Genomic DNA, 27318 nt, shown 5'->3' with positions numbered 1-27318 from the left:
GTCGAAAACAGAAAGTTGCGATTTTATGCCTTCCGGTGCCATCCCCCAGCCCTCAGAAGTTCCTCTGGATGCAATCGGAGCATAACTGCAGTCACTTTTGGAGGATTTCAGGTGCTCAAACCCATGGATTCCATTATCCGCAGGCTTCAGCATCTGTGAGGGTTCTGGAAATGGAATCCCCATGGATAACTAGGGCCTATCAGTATTGCGTTACTTTCTGTAAGCAATATTGTTGCTTGTTTTGTGTGAAGGAGAAGAAGAAATATGTTGCCCAAACTGAACTGAATACAGTGGACTCTCCTTATTCATGGGCTTGGCATCTGCGGATTTGAATATCCGCAGTTGCTGAATCTGTGTCTGGAAGGCCTCAGAGCACCTCCCAGACACAACTGGAAGTGCCTTCCGGTTGAGTCTTGGAGGTGTTCTGAGGCACAGGGAGGCTGCACATGACTTCCAGAGGGCCAAGTGTAGCCTCCAAGGTAAGTCAGTGCAGCCCCGTATTAGCCCCCCCATGGATTTCATTATCTGCAGAATTCAGTTCCATGGGGGGGGGGGCGGTCCTGAGCCAGCTCCTTCACTTTGCCCTTCTGCCTTCATGCAGCCACTGTTAGGCTTGTCCTGCTGCCCTCATGACTCTGTGGAGGACACCAGGTACAGCCTATCTCCACTTAGCCCATCCAGGGCCCTGCTGCCTTATTGCCTTACCCAGAGGATACCTCTGCAACTGCCCCCACCATAGGATATAGCGGTAGTCATTTTTACGCTGCTGCATCATTGGGAGAAGGATAGGGTCGGGCCATAACTCATTGATAGAAATCTTGCATACTATCCCAATATATTCTAAATACTTACTACTTAACCGATAACATAGTACAATATTTTCTCTAAATAAAAGATTCTTTAAATAGGTGGTATTTTCTTCCTCCATTCAAGGCATAAATAGACAAGATTGGGGGCTAAAGTATCCCTATTGCTATTCTTTTTGCCTAATAATTGTTCTCTAAAATAATTTTGTTGTAATATAAGATCACTTGAGAGATTCAATAATTTCAAAGGATTAGTAAATAACTTCAGCAGCAGCTGCATAAATATAGTCAAGGTGCAAGTGCTTTTTTCTGTATGTATGTAGAAAAAGATTTTTACCCTAAGATTTGGCCCTAAGGCCATCACATGTTTTTCAAACCCAAGGACCACTGAGGTCATAGAAGGCGGATACTAATATTAACAAAAATATTTCGTAAGCTTTCAATAGAAAATGTCAGATATATTTTTGGATGCTGAAGTGACATAATGAAAGTGAGTTATTGCTATTTCGCTCTGGAGAAGTGATACTCCCTTACTCGGCTGCAGGAAAAAAAACTCGCAAAGAGTCTTATAACACCAGCTTATTTCCACATAAACTGTTGTGGAAATAAAGCCTGAACCAAAGCTGCACAGAGTTTTCAGCTGTATCATGGCATGACTCTTTAGAGGGGACCTACAGCTAAAAACACCAAGCAAAGCTTCGGCATTGGTCACGATCCTCTCCTGCTCACATACAGTCTTCTTTGAATTTTGACCAGGTGGTTGTTCCAATGAATAAATTATGAGTTTTTAAAATGAGGTTAGTGAAAGTAATTTTTTAAGAGTGGCCAGACAAGAGTTATCAGCCTTCACATAAAGTTGTTAGCCTTCACATTCTATTTTCCTTTTTCCTAGGGTACTTATCTGTTTTGTATGGACTTAAAATATTCAGTGCTCAAGAGACTTAAATTTTATATTGTGGCTTAGCAATAAACCTTATCTTTATTTCTTTTTTCCTGGATGGGAGGGGGGAGGAAATGGGCTTTCTGGAAGCTCCATCTTTCAGTTTTTTTAGAAGCAAAATAACTTCTGGAATTTGATACAAAGTTTTACTGATATAAAGATTTAAGATCATGTCCTCGAACTGTATTTAATATCTGTCTTTTGAACTAAAGTTTCCTTTTGAACCTTGGGCAATCTATCAAAATTTCTATGGTCAATCTTTTATTACTATCTTGTCTTGAGTCCTTTTTTTTTAATGACATCTATTATCAGATTGAAATGGCGATTGAGACACTGCAAAAGTCTGATGGTCTGTCCACTCACAGAAGCTCTCTTCTCAACAGCCATGTAAGTTGCCTCTTCTTCATGTAAAGTAGTCCTTTGCTTGTTCTGCATGCTTAGCTTGCCTTCTGAATGCTTGTTTTGTTTTGCTGCTTTTTTTGCTCTTGAATCTATCTTTCCATTTTTAAACTCATTTGACACCTCACTGTTGTATCTTTTTTTCAGGCAAAATGTCAGTGCAGCAACTTGCTGTGTACATTGACTTATTAGTTCTTTCAATGTTGTTAGTGTTAAAATATGTACATTTTTCAAAATACCATAAACAGTTTAAAAGTATCAGTTAAAATAAATCTTATAATATGGACTTTATAATGTTAAATAAAATGTGTATTTGTCACTTGATATTGAGACATCACAATTATGTCTTTAAAAAACAGGATTTTAAAAATTAAATGAATAATTTTATTCCTTCACGTATGTATCTACGTTTATACAAAACCCAATTTCAAACATTCTTTCATACTGTATTGTCTCCAAAAAACAGACCTTGAGTTGAGACTATCAAGGTGAAGAGGTGGAACTATTTAATAAAGGCTGGATGTTTAAAGGGTGAGGGAGCAGAGTTAGCCCTCCTAGTCATGTTACTAAATGTACATCTTTATTCTAATGCATGTGAGGAGTTGCCATTTATATCTACGTAGACTATTAAAGCAGGGATTCTTGTCTAATGTGAACAAAACCTTTCCTTCCATCTTGAGGGCCCTTCTGGCAGGGATTCAAATGTAGGATACAAATGTATCCTCTCTGCATAGAGCCCATGTAATATACAGACAACTGATTTACACTCACACTACCTATTTGAATGGCAAGTTTTTACTAGTTCTCAGGAAAAACCATTTTATAAAAAGTCAAAAGAAAACAGTATATTCATAAAGACTATTTGTATTTTAATTACTGCATATAGCAGTGCAGTCAAAAAGCAAGCAGAACGATCCATATGAAAGAAGACTACAGAAACTGCGTATCCAATGTTCCATGCATGCATTATCCTCAGAATATGGAAATTCATGGCATTGGGCAAGCTCAGGTGTTAATGTCGTGCTGCGTTTAATTCCCTGTTTCTGTGGTTTGTTTGTTTCTCCTAATGAAGACCTTAAGTTAACTGTGGTTTATTTCAGACAAACCAAGATTAAATCTTAATCTGAACCCATGGTTTGAAGTTAGCCTGTTGTGCTTTAGTTAAGCTTCTGCATTATACATGAACTGTGAATTCTGGAATAATGCTGATTTATCTCAGTGGCTCTGCGATCTTGCAGCACTGGTGTCCACAGAGATGCCAGCTTCAATAAACTTGAAAAGAGAAACAATCTAGGCTGAAAGCTGCTCTCACTGGTGCACTTGCTGGACAGTGCCTGCTCTTTTTGCCTAGTAACAGCTTTGCTCATATATCTCCCTCCCCTGCACTGAAATGCATAGGGAGGCAGCTTTGCTGCTGAGCTATCTCCCTCTCCGAAGAAATAAATGAAAGCAATCATAAAGAGATCAAAGGCATCTCATTTCAAATCCAAACAGTTCAAAAGTGATAAACTGATTTGTAAATAAACAATTTAGAAATAACGGGCGCAATCCTAACCCCTTATGTCAGTACTTTCCAGCACTGGCATAGCAGTGCCAATGGGATGTGTGCTGCATCCTTCAGTTGGGTGTCACTCACGGAGGCCTCCTCAAGGTAAGGGAATGTTTGTTCCCTTACCTCAGAGCTGCATTGCTAGGATTGCGCCCAAAGTTGGTTAAAGAACTCCAGAAAGTTTTCCTTTCAACAAAGTTTTTCATTAACATTGGAGTGTATTTAATGTGTTCATTGAAGGGAATAGGCAAGATATGTTTACTTACTTTTATTGGAAAGGAGAGGGAAGGGTCATGCTTTGTACACACAATCATTAAAAGATTTACCTGTTTGTCTATAAGTAAACTGTGTATAGGTTCTGAAAAGAATTGGTAAATCTTTTGAAAATTATTTGTCTTTTATCAAAGAATAAGCCTGCGTAAAAATAGACTTACGCTATTTTCTGCATCATAAAAAGCTAAAAAAACCTAGCGATTTTCGATTATGTAATTTGTAATTTTCAATATTATTGTAACATGGCCCAACAAAATTAGCTATCTTATAGAATCTAGTGCTCCAAGGCTAAAACTTGATAGCTTATTTAAATCAGAACATTTAAATCAAAAATTTTAGTCAATCACCTGAAGAAAGAAAAAGTTCCTTTATATTTCTTCTGATACCACTTGGATATTACTATATTCTGGTTTTATTCATATACTTCTTGTCAGAAAAATGAACCATTAGGTTGTAAGATGGAACACTTTTATTTGTTAATAAAATGGTGATTTTTGCTTGTTATGGAATTAGAACATTTAAGAAGAATACTTCCTTGTCTTCCCTAACCCAGCAGTTCTCAAACCCCAAGGGATTTTGAGTCCCGCAGTAAGTCCTTGTGGAGAGGAAGAGGCAGTGACCTGATCGCCAAGATCACGTCGCTGTGAAGGGGCATAGGGGCTTGGATGGACTTACCAGAGCCTCCTGCAGCCTCCCAGGGGTGCAGGGAGCCCCATGCCAGCCTTTGCAGGGCCCCCCGAAGCACACTGACTTTGAAAATACCAATTGTTTGTTGTTGTTGACAATTGCAACTCACTTCCAGTTTGCGATTGAGAAACTGGCAGTGGATCACGATCAATATTTTCAAAGACAGCACGCTTCAGGGGGCCTTGCAGAGGCTGGTGCGGGGCCCCCTGCACCTCCAGGAGGCTCTGGTAAGTTGCATTGCTACCTTCCCCTTCCCACACCTTAAGGCAGTGGTTTTCAAACTGGGGTGTCACGATGCCCCAGCCTGAAGGCCCTGGCCTCTGCCCCCTTACAGGGCAGGGGCAGGGAGGAGGCAGCAACACAATCCCCAGGATTGTGTCACTAACGGGGCTGCATCACTAATGGGGTTGCAGGGACTGCGATGCACTCACCAGTTCCTGCAGCAGTGTCCTGGGGGTGTGGGGAGCTCTGCGCGAATGTCTGCAGGGCTCCCCAGCCTTCTGAAAGTGAAAGTGGAGCAATCGGGCTCCACTTCCAGGCTTGCGGAACTCCTGGAGAGTTTGAAAACTGCAGCCTTAAGGGGAAAGAGGCCAGGGCTCTCTGGTTGGGGCATCGCGATGCCCAGTTTGAGAACCTCTGCCCTAACCCAATAAGTCTCATTTCTTATTTTTGTGTCTAGAAGTTATGTGGTAATTGTTAGGTTTGTTGAAGGTTGGGGGAGAGGATGTGGGATTAAACTGGATAATAGATGTAAACATTATTGGTTGATACATTTTCATTTATGATTTGCTAAAATGTAATTTAAAGGTGCTTTGGAACATGTGACCATATCGGTGACCTTGAGGTACTGTTGTTTTCCATTGTTTGATGTTAGAAAAAACTTACAATTAACAATTAAGAACAGTAAACCTGTATAGATTTACTCAGATGTAAATGTCACTATGTTCAGTGGGGCTTACTCTCAAGTAAAGCATGTATAGGATTGCAACCTTCTAATCATGCAGAAATATACGGCTGTGCCCCGGTATCTGTGGGAGTTAAGTCCCTGTGGAACCTCCTGTGGATACCTGAAACCGTTAATATCAAGGATGCCCTGTCATGCAGAGGCTCTTCTGAGCCCCACAGAGGCTGCATGCATCCATCCGCAGCTTTTGCAGAGCTTGGAATGGCTTAGGCCAGAAAAAAACACAATTTACGGTTTTACGGAAAAACCGGCATTTTAATGCCTTTAAAAGCTATTGAGGGCTTCCCTGGCCCTTCTAATGCCTTTAAAGGTATAAAACCGTCACTTCCATTTTATCCGTAAAACCAGAGGTTGCATTTTTTTTTTTTTACATAAACAGCCATTGTGAGGCTTACATAGGCCATGGGTGGATGCGCGCAGCCTCTGCTGGGCTCAGAAGAGTCTCTGTAGGAGAGGGGAGCTGTGGATAAGTGAACCATGGATACAGGATCTGCAGATACGGAGGGCCCCCTATACGTGCTTTAGCAGAGGCGGGGGCGCGGTCACTCCGCTTTTACTTTCACTGCTGCAGGGAGCCCTGCCAAAGGTCGCACCAGGCTCCTCACAACCCGGGGAGGCTGCAGGAGGCTTGGGTAACAGCACCATAACTAAGCGGCATGATCCTGGGGATCACCTGCGTTCCACCCGCCCCTGCTGCCTCCCCCCCCGCCCCCGCAAGCGCTTACAGTGGCTCAAACTCTCCACTTTGAGTTTGAAAACCACTGGTATAACCCAATGTCTTAATGTTATTAACTTGCATTTTCTTAAAATGATTTATGTATTGGATAGAGTATTAATGCCTCCTCATTTTTATGATTTTTTATTACTTTGATGTTAATCATTTTTCTTCTCAGCACCTGTTATTCAAGAGATGATATGCATTGAAGTTCCATTTAGTTATAGTACTAATGCTCATTGATAGACCTATCCTTTGTGCCAAAGTCTGTTTAGCCTTTTCAGCGAGATATTGCCTCCTAGTACCTTAAAGGCAGGGGACGTTTCTGTGTTGTCCATGCACTACTAGTATACAATACTGTACAAGAGAACTATTGGTTATCCCTCTGTGATGTTTCGTGCCCCCAAACATGCCGATCAGTGTTTCCCAAACTGTTATTTGGGACCCATCAATGAGACCTGACATGATTATTGGTGGGTCGTGAAAATGGGTCGTGAAAACAAGCTGATCGCTGACAAGAAAAATGTATTGAGCCCTATGAAAAGTGAAACTGAGCTGCACGTGTGTGTTTACTCATGAGTAGACAATTGTGCCTTGTCTCTTATTGAAGTCCAGGCGAAGGGGAACACAAAGCCACCAGAATGGTCCTGATTGGATATCTGTGGAGCTCAACAAATGCTCCAGAACGTGTGTGTGTCCCCCCAATATTAAAAAGGATAAAAACAGAGGCTTGAACAGCTGATAGAGTGAAATTTTTTTGAGAGGTTTTATAAAACTAGGTGGGTCTTGATAGAGAAAGTGTCATTTTTAAAAGTGGGTCCTGTTGCTAAAAAGTTTGGGAACCATTAATGTAGAACAATGGTTCTCAAACGTTTTAGAAGTCCTAGAGGCTGCTGCCTTATTTTTAAATGCCAAGAGATGTGGTTATAACAGTGATTGGACAGCAGTGCTCCCTGCAAGTAGTGGTTCGTTTAACCCTTGATTCACATAACCTAATCTACCCTATCAGTTTTGGAACCCCAGAACAATTGGCTCATGACCCACTGGTGGGTCCCAGACCCACAGTTTGGGTACCACTGAGAGCATATGTTGATTTCTTTTTCTTAAAATTATGTATGGCATAGGATGATATTCTTTTCATTTTATAATCCAAAATAAAGGATTTTTTTGCCATTGAAATATGTATGACCTAAAACAGAGGTCCTTGTTGTGTTCTAAATACTGGATTGTGCTCTGCCAACAATGGCTACTGCAAGTGAAAGTTAACTTTTGTCAATAGTAACCATTATTAGGAAAATGTATTTAAAATCAATCTAAGTAGGTTATAATCCCTCTGGGTGAAAAATCCCAAATGTTACATGTCAGATTTAATTGGGTAACGTGTATGGTTGTTGTAATTGGTAGATAGTATTATCCTTTGGGTTAAATGGCAATAGCATATCTACTTGAATCGAGCTTGATTAATTATGAAGAGTTAAGTGCAAAGTTTGAAAGCTATAATATTCTTACTTGCTATCCTCAGGTATGCTTATGTCAGTTAATTAGTGAAGCACATAAGTGTTTTTAATACACCAAGGTAAAGGTTACAATTTCCCATGGTGTCTTAGTCATAGTTTGTGTGCTCATAATGGTAAATAACTAATTGGAAGGACATTTGTGAATAAGAGCTGTCTGAAAATGATTTTGTGTCAGTAAACTAAAATAAGATAATACATTGTTTAATTTGTGCTTTAATGAAACAGCAAAAAGCAGCTTGATTTGAAGTTCTCTGGCATAGCTTTATCTGTGATAGCAGTACAATTGATATGGCACTTTAGAATGTTCATATACATTATGTCATTAATCTTTACAAAACCATGTAAGCCAGATCGGTATTATCCCCAGTTGCTGATGAGGGGCTGACGTTGAGAGTGGGTGGTTTGTCTTGAAGGCCACTTAATGGGTTTTTTTGCTGAGGTGAGATCTGAACCATAATGTAATTCCTTACTAAACTTTACAGAAAGATTACTTCCACCTTTGATCAGAGTTCTAATTATGCTTGATATGTGTGTGTGTGTTGGGGGGGGGGTTAAGAAAGCCAGAGGGTGTCCAGTCCCGCAGAACCTCATTCATGTTAAGCAGGGATGATGACTACCCCCATCATCACTCTTCATAGTATCTCTCCTACCTTGTTTGTAATTCAGTTCTGTGCTATCTTGTGAGGCAGTTTAACTCATGTCAGACCAAATGGAAGACTGCTTTAAAAAGATTATTTCTTAAAGCAGACTTCCTGGGTGCCTTTTCATTCACATAACCTGTAATTTATTGATTTCTTCATGAAAGTCTCACTGTGGAATAATTGGCTGCTGGTTGACAGAGATGGTAGGGAATTTTTTATTATGCTTCCTGATTAGTTTTGGTGGCCTGGATCTTTGCCTTCCCAGCAATATCCCAGCATTGGGATATTTTAACCTTTGAATAGTTGTTACAACATATGCTTTTGCATCCAGCAGGAACTCTGGGCACAAGGGGATCTCCTTAAGAGACCTTGGAGTTTGCAGCTCTCAAACAAATCCAATTACTGGAAAGAATTAGCAGCCTCACCCTCAGGGATGGCTATGAGGAGCGACATCTTACTACTTACTTGTTGTCCTCTGCTTTATGCCACTCATTGTCCTGAGATTCCCCAGGAGGCTGGGGATAAGAATAGGCCCTCAGTTTGGCTGTACTTGTCCTAAGAGGCGACTAAACAGCCACCAGGTAGATGGGACTCGTTAGCCTGGGAAGGTAGCTCATCTGAGAGAAGGAAAACTCTGATCCCAAACCTCCACTGCCTTGTGGCTACATCCAGTTATGGAAAAGGCTTCAGGAGTCAACTTCGAGGCAAAATCCAGAGCCGGAGTCCCTGAGGCAGTTCATGGCTGAACACAGTCACGTTCTGGCAACTCCTGCGACGCTGCTGGAACCAACCGTATTGGCCTCTGCCTTTCCATTGGACCATTTCAAGTGACGTGGAGAGGGGGGATTTGCTGCATGGGAAACAGTCTATTCTTCATATCTACTTTACCCGGGCTTCGCGCACTGGAGAGGACACTCTGTTCCAGAACCACCATTCAGAGTGTGATACCATAGTCTTCTGAGACTGAAGGATGCCAACATGTCCTGAGAGATGTCCAACAAGTGTGGAGGTTGCTGCAGCCTTAAATTCCTGCTGTAATGCATTAGACTGTTCAGAAATTTGATAAATAATAACTTTGTGACGTATTTTCACTTAACTCAGCTTACTCCTTCTACAGCCATTGTGGTTATGAATACATGCTTGATCCACTCAAGGAAAATATAAAGTATCATAATACTGCCAGTGTCAAAAGCCTAAAGAGGAGAGAACATATTTCTTTTCCTCCAGTGATACAGCAGGTGGAAAACTTAACCTAGTGATTCCCAAGCTGCGCTGCAAAAAAGTTGCAAGTGTGCAGTGCAAAGCAAACTGAGAAGCCTACCACCAAAAAAGCTGCCCACTATGGCTTTGCACCAGTGTTGCCTCCTTCAAATCCACCTCTACTGGAGATGGATAATTTGGCTCTGTCTCTGCAGTAGGTGTGGTTAGATCATTCAGTCACTTCCAATACAGGCATACAGCAGAAGTTACTACCTGCAGTGGATGCTGTTGCTTCCTACATGAATTACTGTTTGGGGCATGCTTCCTTTAAAAAAAAAAAAAAAGTGGGGCAGATTCATATAAAAGTATGTAATTCTTACTTCGCTCTAAAAGTGTAAAAGAAAGGTGTGGCTCCAATTATGAGAAGTTTGGGAATCACCGAACAAGTGTTACTCCTCTTAGTCAAGACATTTTCCAGTGTATGGAAGAGGAGTGGGGAGCTGGGACTCTCAAAAGATGAGAAATTGCCAGGAGTTTACCAAACTCCAAAGGTTTATTCCTGGGCAGACATGACAGCAACCCAGAATCAGGGTACCATCAAGAATTTCTTAAGACACTCACTGCCTTTATCCAGAAGAAATTACTAGCTACCAATTCAAGATGAATTTAGCCCTTTATTCAAGATTTTCTTTCCATGTTTTACCCATATTGCGGATGCTAGGAGGGACTAAACTAAAAGGTAGGGTCTAGCCTAAGTCCATGCAGTGAGTTTAAAGCAAAGGACGGGTCTGAAATAGTCTTCTGCTTCATAGCTCAGTCACTATGCTAAAACTCTTCATTTTCTCATTATCACTGTTAGTAAATTTATAAACTGAAATAGCAACTTTTAATATCATGACCCCTTAAATTAAAAGTGTGGCATGAAATTGATCTCCTTAGAAGCCACAGATCTTGTTGGTGCCTAATTGTGACTTTTACATTTTAGCTTTTTAATATGTAGTTATGTGTTACATAATTAATTGTATTCACACCTTTTCTGTCTTATTGTACAAAGTGCTTATGACTCTTTTTCAGTAGATATATTTTCTAATCTTTAATACAATTGCAATAGGCATTCTTATATAACTATTTGTGTATTTTGTGTATGTTCTTCTGAAGTTTGATGACATCTGAAATTGTATTATATTTATCTAGGATTTATATTTTATTGGATAGTCTAATTTAATAAGGATTTTCAGTAGGATTTATTTAAAAGCTGATAATAGAGGTCATTAATAAAGCCATATGTTAACCTTTATATTGGGATAGGCTTTTTTCTTTGATTTCCTCATATTAAAGTACTTAATAGCTTGTCAGTCTGTATATATGGGCATCCTTCAGAGGTGTTTGTTTCTTCCAAGATGTAACCCCTGCAGTCCATATAAATGCTTTTCTGTTTTGAAATTTAAACTCAATATGCTAAAGAAAAAATAGTTCCACAGAGTCCAACATTTGTATCACTGTTTTCATATCACTGGTAGAGTCAAGATTTGAGTAGTGATTTTCAACTGTTTTATAAGAAACAATAAAAATTAGTGAAGTAAATGCTGCAAATAAAGTTTGGAAATCAATAATATTGAAGCATTTAACAATTCTCATCACTTCATAAGAAGATTTAGGGCGCAATCCTAACCTTGTGTTAGGCCAGCGCAAGTCCCTTGTGCTGATCCAGAAAGGTCACAAACGTGCTGTAAAGCACGTTTGCACCTCCTTGTGTGTCGGTTGAGCTGGCACAGGGACACGCACTGGCTCACGGAGGCTGCATCCAGCCTCCATGCCGACCTGGGTACGGAAGGTTGCATTGGCTGAGGTCAGCCGACACAGGGGGCTGGGGAGGGAGGGGAGGAGGCAGGAGGGAGGTATTCTGGGGGGAAGGGCGGGTGGAGAGCATTCCAGGGGGTGGGTGGGGGTGGGGAGCGGGAGGTTGGACTGGGACCCAGCAGTTATGCCAAATCCCAACCCCATTCCCCAAGCAGCATGGAGTAGCTCCAAGCCACTCCATTCTCCTCAGAATTGTGCCACCTCCTGAGGCAGGTCCAAGGAGACCCATTGGGGCTGGGTTGGCTTATCCGGGGGTAAGGGGAAGAGTTTCCCCTTGCTTTCAGCTGAGCCTATTCTGGCTCCAATCTTATGCTGGATACAGTGCAGGCTTCCTGGCCTGCCTGTTCCAGCACAAGACAGGATTGTGCTGTTAATTGTTTATGCAAATTACTTTTAATATTACTTAAATTCTCTCAAATGTGTACAAAATATACAAATTCTCTCAAGTGTATACACTTTACAAAGTGTACATCAGTATACATAAATAACTGTGCTGTCACACTCTTAAGGTAATTGATGTATGAGGTCGCAAGTGGTATGAGTTCTGGCATTTATTGTTTTAAGAAGATGTGTTGCATATGGCTTTTCTGTGGAGAATAATCTGGAGATGAAGAAAGCTATAGCTAGTGAAACCTTAAGACCTAGTTCAGTAATTATTTTTTTATTTATTATGGCTGCAATCCTAACCACACTTTCCTGAGAGTAAGCCCCATTGAACAAAATAGGACTTACTTATTAGGACTGATTAGGATTGTGCCCTATATCACTAATAAAGTTATAACTGTTCTGAAAGTTATGCTGAGTTCATTTTTCTTCTTTGTTTCCTGTTTGAAATAGCTCCAATGGCTATTAGACAACTATGAAACAGCAGAAGGAGTGAGTCTGCCTAGAAGTACCCTCTACAACCATTACTTGAGACACTGTCAGGAACATAAATTGGACCCAGTAAATGCTGCCTCTTTTGGAAAACTGATACGGTCAATTTTCATGGGTCTACGGACCAGGAGATTGGGAACCAGGTTAGTGTAAAGATGCTAAGTTCTGAGTAACAGGACATTTGTGGTTTTCTCAAGTGAATTGCTGCAAAAACAAAGTTTTACCTTAAAATGTGCTAAACAGCTTTTTCTCTAATATTGGTGTATAAAATATTGGTAAAGTGTCATGTAGCTTTTTAATTCAAACATGAATTAAGGTGTGTGCATTGGTTATTGTGAATGACTGCTATTGATATTAGTTGTGCCTCCCAACAAAACCAAAGATACATCATGTAAGAACTACACATTATATGAAGTAGGGCAAGATTCTCATACACATTTTTCTGCTTGTTTTTAATGTCTTTTTTCCCAACTAGCCTTCTTTTCTTCACATTAAGTTCTCCTTGAAACTTCAGAGCAAGATTTGCAGACTCCTCGCCCAATGATCAACCCAATCCAGATGACAAATGTATCAAATACAAAGGAACTCTGCATATTAGTCATAGCATGTTGCTTAGCTAATATAATGCAGTAAAAGTCCCAAGCACTACTCTATGGGTAAAACCAAATAGAATTTTTCAAACATAAACAAACATTCCTAGACTAATGTTCAAGGGGAAAGGCTGCTCAATCTTCTGGCAAATATTTTGCTCAGCATGACTTCCTTTTGATCTTATGTTATTGTCAGAAAAGGAGCTGTATAAAATGTGTTCTTAAAGGCATAAGAATTGCAATTTTTCCTTTTTTTTCTTTGCAAGCAAAGTCCCATGAATAAATTAGAGGTATTGGTTGCAATTCTACACACACCTTAAGGTTGCTATCCTACACATATCTTAAGGTTGCTTAAATCCAACTGACATTAATGGGATTTAAACAGTTTAACTGATTATGAGCTCTTAGGGAGCATTGAGCTTCTTAATCATTACAACAGTCTACAATTCCCTGCTGTTCAGGACATTTTCTATTTAAATGCTAAAGGCCACGTGAACAGGCGAGCATGTGAAATGATTATAAAATATTTGCATTTGTATTGAGCTATAGTCTATAAATATTTGAGATTCAGATGGTTTTCCATTCTGTCAGAAGGAAAGTTCTGTAAAACTCAGAAGTTTGTGCAGTAAAAGTATCACATAACGATATCTTTTGTTCTGGAACTGGTATTGTATTACCTTATATATGTATACAGACACCAGAGTAGCCAGTGTCAATGTGGAACAAGGTTCAGATCCTAAATTTGCAAGACTTAGGTTGCAATCCTAACGCGCACTTGGGGTGGCACAAGTCCCTTGTGCTGGCCTGGGAGGGTTGTAAATGTTCTATAAAGCACGTTTGTGCCTCCATTCAAATCAGGGAGATTGGTGCGAGAATGTGTGCTGGCCTCCCCGCCGCGCCACCACGGGCCCCAAGACGGGTGAGTTTGCACCAGTCTTTCCAGGGCGGCATGGTGATCGGGGGGGGGGGCATGGAAAGGGTGGATGAAGGGCAGGAAGTAGGAAGCGGGACATAAATCCGGCACCTGTGTTGGATTGTAGCTCTGTTCCCAGGCAGCCATGTGCAGCTCCGGGCTGCTCTGATTTGCGCCACCTCTATAGATAGCATGGATCCAAATGGCCCCATTGGGGCTACTGTAGTGTTACCTGGGGCAAGGGGAATTATTTCCCCTTGGTACAGGCTGGCCTGCAGTCAGCCCCAAACTTGTGTTGAATGTAGCACAGGCCCGCCGGCGTGCTTGTTCCAGCGCAAGTTAGGATTGAACTGCCTGAGAGTAATCAAAGAGGACATAATAACTGTCAGACTATGTACATTCCTCTTTTAAATTTTTGTTTATTTCCCCACAGAGGAAACTCCAAATATCATTATTATGGGATTCGTGTCAAGCCAGACTCTCCTCTTAATCGGCTACAAGAGGACATGCAATATATGGCAATGAGACAGCAACCCATGCAGCAGAAACAAAGGTAGAATATTGTGAAATGGCAATTAATGTTCAGTGTGTTTCTCAACTTTCTGCTTAGTAATTTGAGAGAACAGGTGAATGGAAGCATCTTCTTAGTTCACAAGAAGTTGTCACCAATGCTAGGGCCTGCAAATGTGCATTTATGGCATGTTTGTGACAGTGCGCGCTGGCGGTAAGCCAGCATGCACTCTTTAGAATTGGGTCCTTAGACTGCAATCCAGTCCACTTTACCTGAAAGTAACTTTCATTGACTATAATGGGACTTGCTTCTGAGAAGACATGGATAGGATTGAGCTCTTGGAGAGTTTTCAGTTAGGTCAGCCATTTTCGACTAGGGTGCCATGGCGCACTGGTGTGCCATGGATGGTCTGCAGGTGTGCCATGGGAGTTGGGGGAGAGTCATTTATTAGTAGTAGGGCCATTGGGGGATGCGAGCCTCCCACCACCAGCATGGTGTTCTCCAGTGGAGGAAGGGTGCATTCCTTAGTATTGGTTTTTCCCTTGTGTTGCTAGGCAGGGTCTAATCAAGTCACATGACCTCCTCCGCACAGAGGGCTCTTATTTCCCCGTTCGGCCTTGCCTCGATGGCGAAAGGTCGCAAGTCACTTTGCTCCCTTGTTTTGAGGGGCTGTTTCACTCTTTTGTCACTGAAGTAAACTGTTTTTCTACTTTCCTCCTCCTTCCTCCTTGAGGGGGCCAGTCCTTTAAGGCACTGGAGGGAAAATACGGTGAAGCTCCCTCAGGGGCCCGCTTTGGCTGTGGGGGGCTTAAATGTTTTCATGAGGCATTTTTGTGCCAGGAGCTTCTCAGCTCCCCCGCATTATTTTTCCCTGAGTCTATCAAGCGGCGAAGGCAGCAATGGTCCAGAGGATTCACGGTGCCCACTGCCTCATTCTCCAAATGCCACCTCGACGCAAACAGGTCCCAAAACTTCACGCCTCACAGCTGTTGTGGCAGAAGTGAAGGAGCTGACAGGCCTCCTCTGCCCATGCTTTGAGCTCTGCTCGTAGGGGGCAAGGCAGGCACCTTCTATAAATAGAGTGCCCGTCCTGCCCAGTGCTCCCAAGCTTCAGTAATTGACCTCAGGCCTCTGGAGGTGAACCTCTTGGGCACCATTTTCCTTTCGCACGTTCAGTCTTGGACTAGTAGGTGCGAAGGACGACCCCCCGTTTGACCTCAGGTAAGTGCTGATAATGGTCTCAGTTGACACTGCAGGCTCAGCCTCCGTTACCCAGGGGAGGGGAGAATTTGGCTTCTCAGGCTCAGCAGGGGAGGCACCCACCTCTAGGGAGGATCCCTGTCTCTCAGGAAGCCCAATCACATGCTGTGTTGTGGGACCAGAAACTGTAGACAAAGCTGTGGCAGAAAAATTAGGCCATGCAGCAGAACCTGTGCAGGAGCCTCGGTCGCTGGGCCCTGAGTAAGAAAGCTAAACGACCTGAGCCTTCCTCAGACTCCTCGCTCTTCTGCCCTTTGGAGGCAGAGGAATCGTCCCCCCAAGCGTTAAGTCTTCCTCGTTTATGAGGTCCACCAGGCGCAAGACTCCCCCACAGAAATATAGCTTGAAGGGGTCTGGGGGTGGATGACTTGATGAGTTAGGCTCCTCGGAGGTCTCCTCCTCGAGAGAAGGACAGACTCTCAGGAGAAGAGACACCAGTGTGTGCAACCACTTAGGCTCTTCCTGTGGACACTTTCCTTAGATTGTGTCCGGGGCAACCAGAACTCTTAGCCTTAATCCCAAGACTGAGCCTACTACCTCTTCTTCTGCCACTCTAACAGAGCTGGGGGTGAAGTTTTTTGTTTTCTCAGCGCCCTCGCAGGACAGCAGAGGTTCCCTTCCCTGATGCATTTAAATCTGTCATGCACACAGAGTGAGCAGTGCCTGTGCAAAAGAAGCACGCACAAAAATTGATTGGTAAGCTTTATTACCACAGAAAGCTTTGGACACTGCAAATTTCCAAAGTAGATGCACTGGTGGCTGCTTTATCATCCCATGCCATCATTCCTTCTGAGGGGGAACAGGGTCCTAAAGACCCATGCAATAAGAGAGTTGAAGTGACACCTAAAAGAGTGTTTGAAAACTCATTTGTGCTCAGGGCTAGTGCTGCCAACGCTAATGCCCAGGGCTACTTATTACTGGGCAGAAAAACTAGCTCGTGCCGACTCTTCTCTCCCTAAGCCTGGGACGGATACTTTAAAGAAGCTATTTCTAACCACATTCTTGGCTGATGTGTCCCTTGATGCACTTCAAATCAGTGCACATTCTGTGACCTCTTCTCTGGTTGCCATGCACAATGAGTTAGGCACTGGGACGAACATGCAGCATCCCAAGCCAGGCTTGCAGCTCTGTCCTTTATGAGCAATAAACTCTTTGGCGAAGTTCTTGATCCTTTTTCAGTCGAAAACAAGGATAATAGGAAAATACTGCCTACTAATCGCAAAAAGAACGTTAACCTTCAGCATCAGTCTTTTGAGGCGAAGGATGGTCTTTTTGCCCCAAAGGATAACCTGAATTAGAGCCCACTTGAGCAAATTCATATTGCATCACCACACAGCAAAGTCCTCCAATTTTCCATCTTCCAGCCAATCCTCTAAACAGGACAAAGGCAGAACCACCTGATGCCATGCCACTCAAAGACCTAGTGCTGGTGGGGGCAATCTCCTCAAGTTTGCACACTGGTGGCCCACTGTGTACTCCAATGTGCGTATTCCGGAGTCTACTCAGTATTCTTCCTTGTTAAAAAAAACAGCTTTTCTGAATCTCAAGTGGTTAAACTGTTTCATAGTCTACCACAAATTCCACAGGAAAAATATCAAATCCGTTCTGGCCCTGGGGAAGGCAGATTTCCTCTGTTCCATTGACCTTTCAGAGGCTTACCTCCATATTTAATCAGGAAGACCCACAAGCTTTATCTCAGATTTTGTTGCACTGGCATCAATACAGAGCACTCACACTCAGGTTGACATCATTCCCCAGGGTCTTCACCAGGATCTTGGTGACAGTTGTGGCTCATCTGCACCAATAGGGGATCTTTGTTTACCCCTGGCTGGACAATTTTCTACTCAGGACACCCTCCAGGGTTCAAGTCTTGAACAATGTCCTGACCACAATTAAATCCCTGGAATTTCTACCATATGCGATCAACCGTACAAAGAGTGCCCTTGTTCCTTCCTACACCCTGGAACACCTCAGGGTTCTCATCAATACAAGATCCTTTCATGCAACACCATTTCAGGAGCGTTGTCTAAAGCTAAAGGGACTCCTGAAATTAGTTCTCACATCCAGCTCCTTGGATGTGATGCTATTATCCAGGCTGCTAGGAATACTAGTCTCTCTCCAGGACCTAGTAACTTGGGCTCAGTTTCACACAAGGTGGCTTTAGAAAGTCCTCCATCCCTTTCAGCCACAAATAGGGAGCTGGGTTCACTTACTCATCAGAATTCCCCTGCTTCTCCCCTGCTTCCACTGATGGTTGCAGAAGGAATGACTCATAAAAGGGGTGAGTGTGGAGGTTCCACACAGAACCATCACAGCCAACGTATTAGGATGGGGTGCACACACTACAGGTCTTTTCACTCAGGGCAAGTGGACACCCCAGGAGGCTCTGTGGAGCATAAACCTAGAATTGAAAGCCATTCATCTAGCTTTCAGAGTCTTCCACAGCTCCCTACAAGATCACCATAAAATTGTCAGAACAGACATGTATCAGCCAAAGCTTTTAAATCACCAAGGAGGCACCAAGGCCCAAGGTCTAGCTCTAGAAGTCTCACTTCTTTTTCACTAGGCAGAAAAGAATTTACTCTCCCGCCAAGCAGAACACCTAGCAGGAGTTCAGTACCCTGACACACACTGGCTCACCCTCCAGAGACTCAGGGAGGCGGAGTGGAGGTTTTGAACTCCAGGCTTTCAAAGACATGACTCTTCACCTGAGCACTCCAGTCCTGGTTCTGTTCACATCAAGTGACAATGCCCAACTTTGTGATCCTTTTCAAGGTATCAGCAGTAGGGTGCAGAAGCATGGATTATCTAAACACTGAATGGCTCATTCTATATGCCTTCTCCTCCCCTTTTCTGCTTCTCCCTCTGGTTCTCAAAGTCATCTGTCTACTACATGCACAAGTCTTTTTAGTAGCGCAGAGGTGGCTGAAGGGACCCTGATTCCCAGATTTCCTCAAGTTATCCATCAGAGATCCTTGGAAATTTCCTCCCAATCAAGATCTCCTCTCCCAGGGGGCCCCTCTTTTACCCACAACCTATGCAGTCCCACCTGACTGTGTGGAGTTTGACAGAGTAGGACTAGCTCATCTTGGCTACTCTTGATTCCTGCCTTAATGGCATCTAGACACCATTCCACTTACAAAAGTTATAACATCTGGAAAATATGTAGACATTGATACCTCTATATGGCTTTTTCACCATCCAATCTCAGTGTGTCCACAGTCTTGGACTTCTTATAAAATGACTTGGACAAGGGCCTGCGGACTAACACCACAGACAGGCTGCAGCCTTTCAGTGCATCTTAGGAATGCATCTATTGAGTAGCCTATCAGGGCTCCATAGGAGCAGGTCTAGGAACTAAAATATTTCATCCCCACATGTTAACCACACGTTAAGAGATTCCTGAGAGGCAACAACTCTCCTGAATCCTCCTCCTATCAAGAGAACTCCTACTGGGACTTTAACAGGGTTTTTGCAGGCTCTCACTGCCCCATATTGCAAACCCCTGACCAAAACTCCTATAAGAGAAATCATTTTTGAAGTTTTCTGTTCAAAATCACTTCTGAACTTTCTGTTCAAAATCACTTCTGCTCTCATAGTTTCAGAATTGACTTCCCTGTCCGTGCTTCCTGACCTTTATGTGTTTCATAAAGAAAAGGTAATACTAAGTACTGACCACACTTATTCCCAAAGTAAACTCTTTTATCTCATAGAGAGCAGGAATTCAGTCTTCCCTTCTTTTGCAATAACCAAGCCATCCGCAAAGGAAAATCTGGCACAGGTTGGATGTGAGAAGCGCACTCCATTTTTATATCTAACATACCAAGCTGCTTCATAAGTCTGAAGCTCCGTTCATTGCTTTCAGGGAAGCTCCACAGGAAAGAAAATCTCCTCCTCCATTTTAGCATACTGGATAGTGGAATGCATAATAAAGTGCCATAGAGCATCAGAGGTCTCTCCTCCAGAGGGTGAACACAACCTCTCAGAGGCGTGGCTACCTACCTTTGCGAGGTGTGTTGCAAAGCAGCGACGTGGACTTCTCTCCACATCTTCACCAAACTTTATCAAATTGATACTGCTGCTTCTTCAGATGCCTCATTTGGGAGAAGGATTCTCAAAAAGGTCCTTAATCCCTAAGCGAACGTCCCTTTCTCCCACCCAGAGGGGGTATTGCTCTTGAACATCCCATACTAAGGAATGCACCCTTCCTCCACTAGAGAAAAGACGATTTCCTTACCTGGGAAGTCTTGTTCTCTGTGGAGGAAGGGTGCATTCCACCCACCTCCTAAAACTGGGGACATTCTCTCTCCTTGGGATTTTTGGGGGCCAGGAGAAAGTAAAGTCAAAAACCTTTATTGGCATAAATAATAAAACCAGGGTGTTAAACAGAAAAAATGACCATTTACATTAATTAGACGCAACTTCTTGAGTCAATTCCTGTATAAATGCAGTAAAGGTGCCATGTTAGTTGTTAAAATCTCATTCCCGTTGGTTAGTAACTGGACGGGAGATAGTAGGGTACTTTCCCTTCTATTCCCCTCTCTTATTCTATGCACCATTTAACTTGACTCGAGGCTCTTCCTAGTTTCTACTTCTGACTGTGCCTGGAGATTTATTTTCCTATCTGGAGTTACTGTGAATTGGTTCATAAGCTCGACATACCGTCTGGGAAATGAGAGCCCTCTGTGTGGAGGAGGTCATGTGACTTGTTTAGAACCTGCCTAGCAACACAAGGGCAAACCCATATTAAGGAATGCACCTTTCCTCCACAGAGAACAAGACTTCCTAGGTAAGGAATTCGTCTTTTCCTTGTCAATGGTTTAAAAACTGCTGGTGTGCCTTGACCATTTTAGTATCTCGTCAGTGTGCCATGAAATGAAAAATGTGGAAAATCGCTTAGTTAGATGTTTCCCTAGGTTCTGTCATCTGGGTAAAAATAATGTCATTTAGCAAAACTATGTCATAGTTTTATTTTTAAAAATCCATGCATTAAAATTTTTTTTTGCAAGGATCCACCTGTGGGAGGGGGGTGGGACCAGTAGAGCCCTGCTTGGCCAGATTCTATCCTCTGTGTTGAGCTGCAAGGCTGAACAGGGAGGTTCCCCGGTCTGCACTGCAAAACAACAAGTGCAGACTTCAGTAGCCCCATTGCAAGGCCTGCACCCTTACTCAAAGGAAGGGAACAAATGTCCCCTTCTCCCAAGGAGACCTCCGGCGGCCTCTGCAGGGCCCCTGGATACATCGGTTGCCATTTTGGACTGCCTGGGATAGGATTGGGCTGTAAGAATCCCTGCTATATGGAATACCATTTTTATTGCTTTATTTTAAGGTCCAAACATCTACAACATTGCTTGCAGTTATTATAGAAGTCTTGGTTTAAATTTAGACATATTTAGAGAGATGTTGTTCTGAGATGCATGTATTTAAATCTGTTTTGTGGCTACTTGTTTAGGCAAACTTGTTTATATTTTAAGTCATGAACCTTAAAGTACTATGGCAAACTTCTCATGAACAGTAGTTTTTATCAACCTAAATAGTTCAATTCGTCTGCAGACTTTGTCATCTCACTACTTACCCCCAATTCAAGATCATTTACGAACAAGGTCAAAACTGGTTCCAAAACAGATCTTTGAGAGACATGACATTGCTCCCTCCACTGTGCAAATTGTCCATTTATTCCTGTTCTATGCTTCCTGTTTTATAACCCGTTACCAATCTGTCAAAGAACCTGTCCTCCTATTTCATGATTTCTAAGTTTACTCAAGGGCCATTGGTGAGGGACTTCATCAATAATTTCTCTGCAAGTCTAGATTTGCAAATTCTGGATTGCCTGTTTGTCTATCTGTTGACACTCTCAAAGAACTTTAGAAGGATGGTAAGGCAGGATTTACCTCTGCAGAGACTCATTTTTCTATATGCTTAGTAATTTTATCTTTAGTTATGTGTTAAGGAACAGATTGACCACCCTCTAATTTCCTGGATCTCCTTTTAAATATTGGCATTTTATGGGCTACTTTCCAGTCCTCTGGCACATCCTGTGATTAAAAGGATGAGTTTCTTACAACCTTTTAGGTGGGTGCCAGATGGACCCATTCATTTGTTTGTTTTGAATGTGTCATTCTAGAACCAGGATGTCAATCTCATTTCATACAGCTGACCTAATAGCATTCATGATACCTTCTGAAGGCCAGAATTGAGCAGGTCATAAACAGAAATAAGCACTTTTTCTCACTTAGGAACACATTAGCTGCAAATGATTGAAGAGAAAATGTGCAAACCTTAATCATATTTTCAAGATATGGGAGAGCCCAGTAATCATGTGGGCTGCCCTCTCAGTAGTGACACCTTGGCACAGCTCAGCAGGTGAGAGCTGCTGCTGCTGGTGTTCAGCGAGCCTGATAAAAAGCTTCTGTGGGCTGCATCAGTGGGCCTCTGATAATCCTGCAATCTAAACCCTCATCCTTTTTCACTTCTATTTGACTTATTTCTTCAGACTCCCTCATTGAAAAGGTTCAGGGACGGGCATCTACTTTCCTACTTTTGTAGGCAAGACAGGTGCAAGTAATTCATTCAGCTTCTCTGCAGTCTCCAAATCCTCTTTTAGCTTCCCTTTTGTTCCTCTGTTATCTAATGGTTCAGTCATCTCACTTCCTGATTTTGATATAAATACATCAAAGTTGTTATTTGTTATCATTGATATTGTTATTAAGTTATAATTTTCCTTGATATTTAGAGTTACATGCTCCTCATACTCCTTTTTTTTCTGTCAGCCTACATTTCTTTTTTGCTGAGTTTGTGTACCCTTTTGCTCTCCAACATCTAGAAAATTATTGCTAGAATCTTAAAATTAGTCATGTATATATCTCATTAGTTTCATGTTATACTTTGTAGCTGTTTCAGTACTAGTATGCAGAAATAATAAATTCATATGTGCTGAGGTAACAGTTCATTCCATTCCATGTTGTTTAAAATGTTAATTTCCAAGACATCTGCCAAATGACCACAAGAATTCTCTTGTGGCCTACCAGTGAGAGATAACCATACGTAATGATTCACTTCTAACTTGTCACATAAGACTTGTATTGACAACATTGCTTTATTGATCACTATTCTTCTCACGTTTTTACCAAACAAATATGTTACTAAAATTAACTCCCTGCTTCCTACAGAAAAAACAGCTATGTTTTATATGCGAACTTTTCTAAAGTTCAGAATATTTCATAATAAGACAAAATGCAGGGGAGAGTATACTAAAGGTGCACAACGCTGCAGGAATAAATTGACTATAATGCAGCTAGTTTTTCTTAAATTTTGAAAATGCATGAATGTGTCAACAGTTCTAGTTGATGTTTGTGTTGTGCTGTCTTTAAAGTAGACTTGAAGGGAAAAATAGTACAGAAAATTGGTACTGATAGGTAGAGGTATTTGTTTCCAGTAAGATAGGCTTACAGCCTAGGGCAGAGGTGTCAAACATAAGGCCCGGGGGCCGAATGCGGCCTGCGGAAGCTTTTTATACGGCCCTCAGGCTTTTAGCTGCTGACTAGTGCTGAGGTGTTCCTGCTGAAATGGCAGCCCACATGAAAATTGGGCTCTTCGATATCTTGAAATATGATCAAGATTCATATATTTTCTTCGTTATTTGCTTATGAGTTCCTAAGTAAGAAAAAAGTGTTTATTTTTGGTTATGACTTGTTTAATGACATCACTTTTTGCCTAATGACATCACTTCTGGCCCTCAGCAGGCATCATGAATGCTATGTGGCCCTCCGTATGAAATGAGTTTGACACCCCTGGCCTAGGGGAGGTCTTACTGAAAGCAATGAACTTACTTCTGAGTAAAATAAATAACACTGTTTTCATACACCTCTAGCGATAGGGAAAACTGAAATAGTTGCCTTATACTGTATTTACTGCTAAGCTTATATATTCTTATAAGCTTAGCAGTAAGCTTACATCATTATACAGAAACAAACAAATCCGTGTTTCTGGATTTTGTTTTTATTTCATATCCAAGTGTCTAGACCAGCAATTTTCAACCTTTTTCATTTCATGGCACACTGGCAAGGCACTAAAATGGTCAAGGCACACCATCAGTTTTTTGACAATTGATAAGGCACATTGTGCTGTCAGTGGGAGACTCGCATCCTCCAATGGCCCTATTAATAAACGATCCTCTCCCAAATTCCCATAGCACAGCTGGGGACCATTCGCAGCACACCAGTGTGCCATGGCACAGTGGTTGAAAATGGCTGGTCTAGACTCTTATTGAAACCTGTTTGATATACAAGGTAACAATGGGTTGCACTGAACATCAGAGCATTGCTCTAATTCTCCTGCCTTCCCCACATCAGATCTGAGCCACAGAACTATGCTGAAAATAACTTTATAGATTAAATTGATTGTTGCAGAGAAGTCGTTCATTTAGAAAGTGTAACAGTTAAAGTGGGAAGGTTGTTCTATAATAATTCACATGGAAGAGGTGGAGAAAAAAGATAATGTTGTCCAATGTTCTATGTAATGTATTTTAGGTACAAGCCTATGCAGAAAGTGGATGGAGTCACAGATGGTTTCTCAGCAAGTGGTCAGCAGACAGGCACATCTGTTGAGCAAACTGTAATTGCCCAAAGTCAACATCACCAACAGTTTTTGGGTATGTGAAAAGTATTACAAGTGTCCAAAGAAATATTAGCAAGTATATTCATTAGTTGTGATTCACAGCAAAGTTAGTCTTGAAATACAGGTGTGCTTCGATTTATGATGGGGATGCATTCTCTGATCCCTGTTGTTAAGTGAATCCATCATTAAGTGAAGCGAGCAGCCCTGCATACTTTTCAGTTTCCTCCTGGAAAGCTGCAGCATGATCCTTCCCCTCTCTATCCCCCCCCCACACCTTGGAGAGTCTCCATATGGCCATAAGAGATTCATGAATTGACCCCTGAAGCCCCTAGCAAAGAGCAGTGGTACAAATCTCTCAGATGAGCAACTCTCGCAGTTGCTGCTTTCTCTCATTTTCTTCATCTACAGCTGGACTTCCTCCAAAGACTCTGCAATGATGCATAGGTATCTGAAGAGGCCCATTTTCAGGAAGGTGGCAGAGGCAATTGCTGCCCCTATATGTTCCTCCCTCTGCAATTTTGGGGTGCTGAAGGATCAGCATGCAGACTCAAAGTTGTCTTCCAGTACTGGCCACTACTGCTCAGTGCTACAGGTACTCTGAAAGTGGAGCAGCCAGTAACCACTCCCTTTCTGCCTTGCCAGGCAACTAAGGAAGATTAAAAAGAGCAGCTACTGTTTGCTCCCCTTTCAGTATCTCATCAGCATGAAGAAAGTGGTGATCAAACCATTCTAGGGGGAGACATGTGCACACTCACACCAGATCACTATGGGGGTTGCAGAACAGAGTCCTCAAGAACCTGGCAGTTAGTGACCAGCAGAAATGTCACAGTCAAATCATCTTAAGTCAAAAGGTCTGCCCTGTTTGGCTAGCTCATAAACTGAGAAACCAATTAAAATTCAGTGATGAAGAAAGACTTCCGATAACAGAGGTAGATGAGATGAGCAGGTGATTGGTATATTGGTTTAGGCAAGATAAGAGAGATGCAGTAGTCCTGTTGTAGGTGTCAGTCTAAACAGTGTACCTTAAAATCAAAGGACACATTAACTGAGATGTGAAATCAGAATTAGGGATCTCTGGCAATCAAAAATTCCTTTTCCAAGTGTGTGTACAATAATTTGCCTAATGGCATCTTCTATGAAAAACATAAGCACAATAGACTAATAAGAGTTTAACTTCATGAGTGTCCCACAGGTGGCTTGTACTCAATTACCTTCTGTCTACTTTAGACAATATTTTCATAGAACATTTACAGTGAGGGTTGGCTTAAATAAGTACTGTTTTCATGGATTTCCTGTTGGATTTATGGAAGCACCATGCTCTTTAAACAAAAAACAAAAAAACCACCATTGCTGCTATTGCACTGGGTGTTTATAGTACTCTTTTTAAGGTGAGGAAATATCTTTACCGAAAGCTAATACCAGAAACATGTATACTCTATACTTAGAGTTCATAATGTTTCACACAGGTGATTCAAACTGATATACCTCTTGCTGTTAGTGAGCTTGCAGCACAGTTAAATATTGAGATGATCAGACCTGGCATTTGCTCTGAAATACTAGAATTTCTAATTGTATTTTTTTTTCACTCCTATGAACAGAACAGATCGCACAAATTTGACTACTTTTGTTTAAAATATTTAATTCAGCAGTATAAAATATTGATTCATTTTTAATTGTAGTTTATTAAACATATGATAAAAACCTTAATCCTTTCTAGTTTGAGTCCAACAGTATTTATTTCTTTGTACCATTAAGCAATTCCCTAATTAAATTGTGACTGACACAATTTACAGTAGCTTTCTTCCGTTGTGTTGTCATGGAAACAGATGCATCTCGAGCACTTCCAGAGTTTGGAGAAGTTGAAATCTCTTCTCTGCCAGATGGTACTACTTTTGAGGATATCAAGTCATTGCAAAGTCTCTATCGAGAGCACTGTGAGGTAAGTGAAGAGGTATTCCATGAAAGCAGTTATTCAGAGTTTTTAAATCAGTTGCAAATCCTGATTTCAAAATTTAGTTAACAGTGATACCTGATCAGCATTAGCTGTTATTAAGGTTGACAACAGAAGGATGGGAGGAATTCACCCGGGCTTAAGAAGAGCAGGAGAGGAGAGAGCACAGTTTAGCAACCAGCTAAGGAACCTTGCACAATATGCGCATTCTACCTTAACAAACTTCAGTGAACATCCCATCCAGCAGTTCACAAAAAATAGCAAACACTTCACATTGGATTAGGATCTTGGCCTGCATTCTCAAAGATTATGGTTACTTTAAAAGATAACCTTCTTGGAACCTTCTGAGACAGGTACATGCAGTTGCTTCCCCTGAAAAAGCCATCTGGTCCACTGCCTTGAGGTAGGAAAAGTCAAATATGAAGGTGCAGGTGGTTTATTACATTGAGGTAGAACAGACCTCCTATCACAGGTTCATTGGCATTCTTTATTTAATGTTTTGTACATTTTTATCTGGATATTAGCAAGACATGACATTTGTTTTAGATCCTGTATTTTGCCACTGAAATTTTGTCTGTCGTAATGACGCTCAATCAACTCTCATTGGTAATGCCACCATATACTGTATCATCATCCTTTGCTAATGTGTAATACGTTCAATAATTTATTTGCAGCTTTATCTATTGAAAATCATGTTAAGTACGAGAATGAGCAAAATTGAAATGCATGGTCACTATGTAATTATGTCACTATTACTTAGCATTCAGTATTTGTCATGCATTGGATAGAAGAATATTTGTATCTTCTCTATTTTTAGGCAATATTGGATGTTGTAGTGAACCTTCAGTTTAGCCTAATAGAAAAATTGTGGCAGACTTTCTGGCGTTATTCTCCCACAACGACAACCGATGGCACTACTATTACTGAACCAAGGTTGGTAGTCTCCCCCCCCCCGCCCCCACAATTTGTGACTATAGATTAGTAGCAATTTTCAACTAAAATAGAAGTTTAAATTTTGTATACTAACTAGGAATATTATCTCTATAATTA

The 27318-nt window shown here is 41.7% G+C and overlaps 1 protein-coding gene across 1 annotated transcript in view; it reads left to right on the top strand.

Annotated features, from left to right (window-relative positions):
• RFX3 (regulatory factor X3) overlaps positions 1–27318 on the top strand; it is an 80995-nt gene that overhangs the window by 33821 nt on the left and 19856 nt on the right. The window contains exons 4-9 of the mRNA XM_066615069.1: positions 2059–2133; positions 12389–12570; positions 14364–14483; positions 24230–24351; positions 26144–26256; positions 27086–27201. Coding sequence (XP_066471166.1) covers positions 2059–2133; positions 12389–12570; positions 14364–14483; positions 24230–24351; positions 26144–26256; positions 27086–27201 — 728 coding nt within the window. The remainder of the gene's footprint in view (positions 1–2058; positions 2134–12388; positions 12571–14363; positions 14484–24229; positions 24352–26143; positions 26257–27085; positions 27202–27318) is intronic.

This window comes from Tiliqua scincoides, chromosome 2, assembly GCF_035046505.1.
Source record: "Tiliqua scincoides isolate rTilSci1 chromosome 2, rTilSci1.hap2, whole genome shotgun sequence".
In the NCBI taxonomy this organism is placed as follows: Eukaryota; Metazoa; Chordata; class Lepidosauria; order Squamata; family Scincidae; genus Tiliqua; species Tiliqua scincoides.
This window is presented reverse-complemented; position numbering and strand designations above follow the sequence as displayed.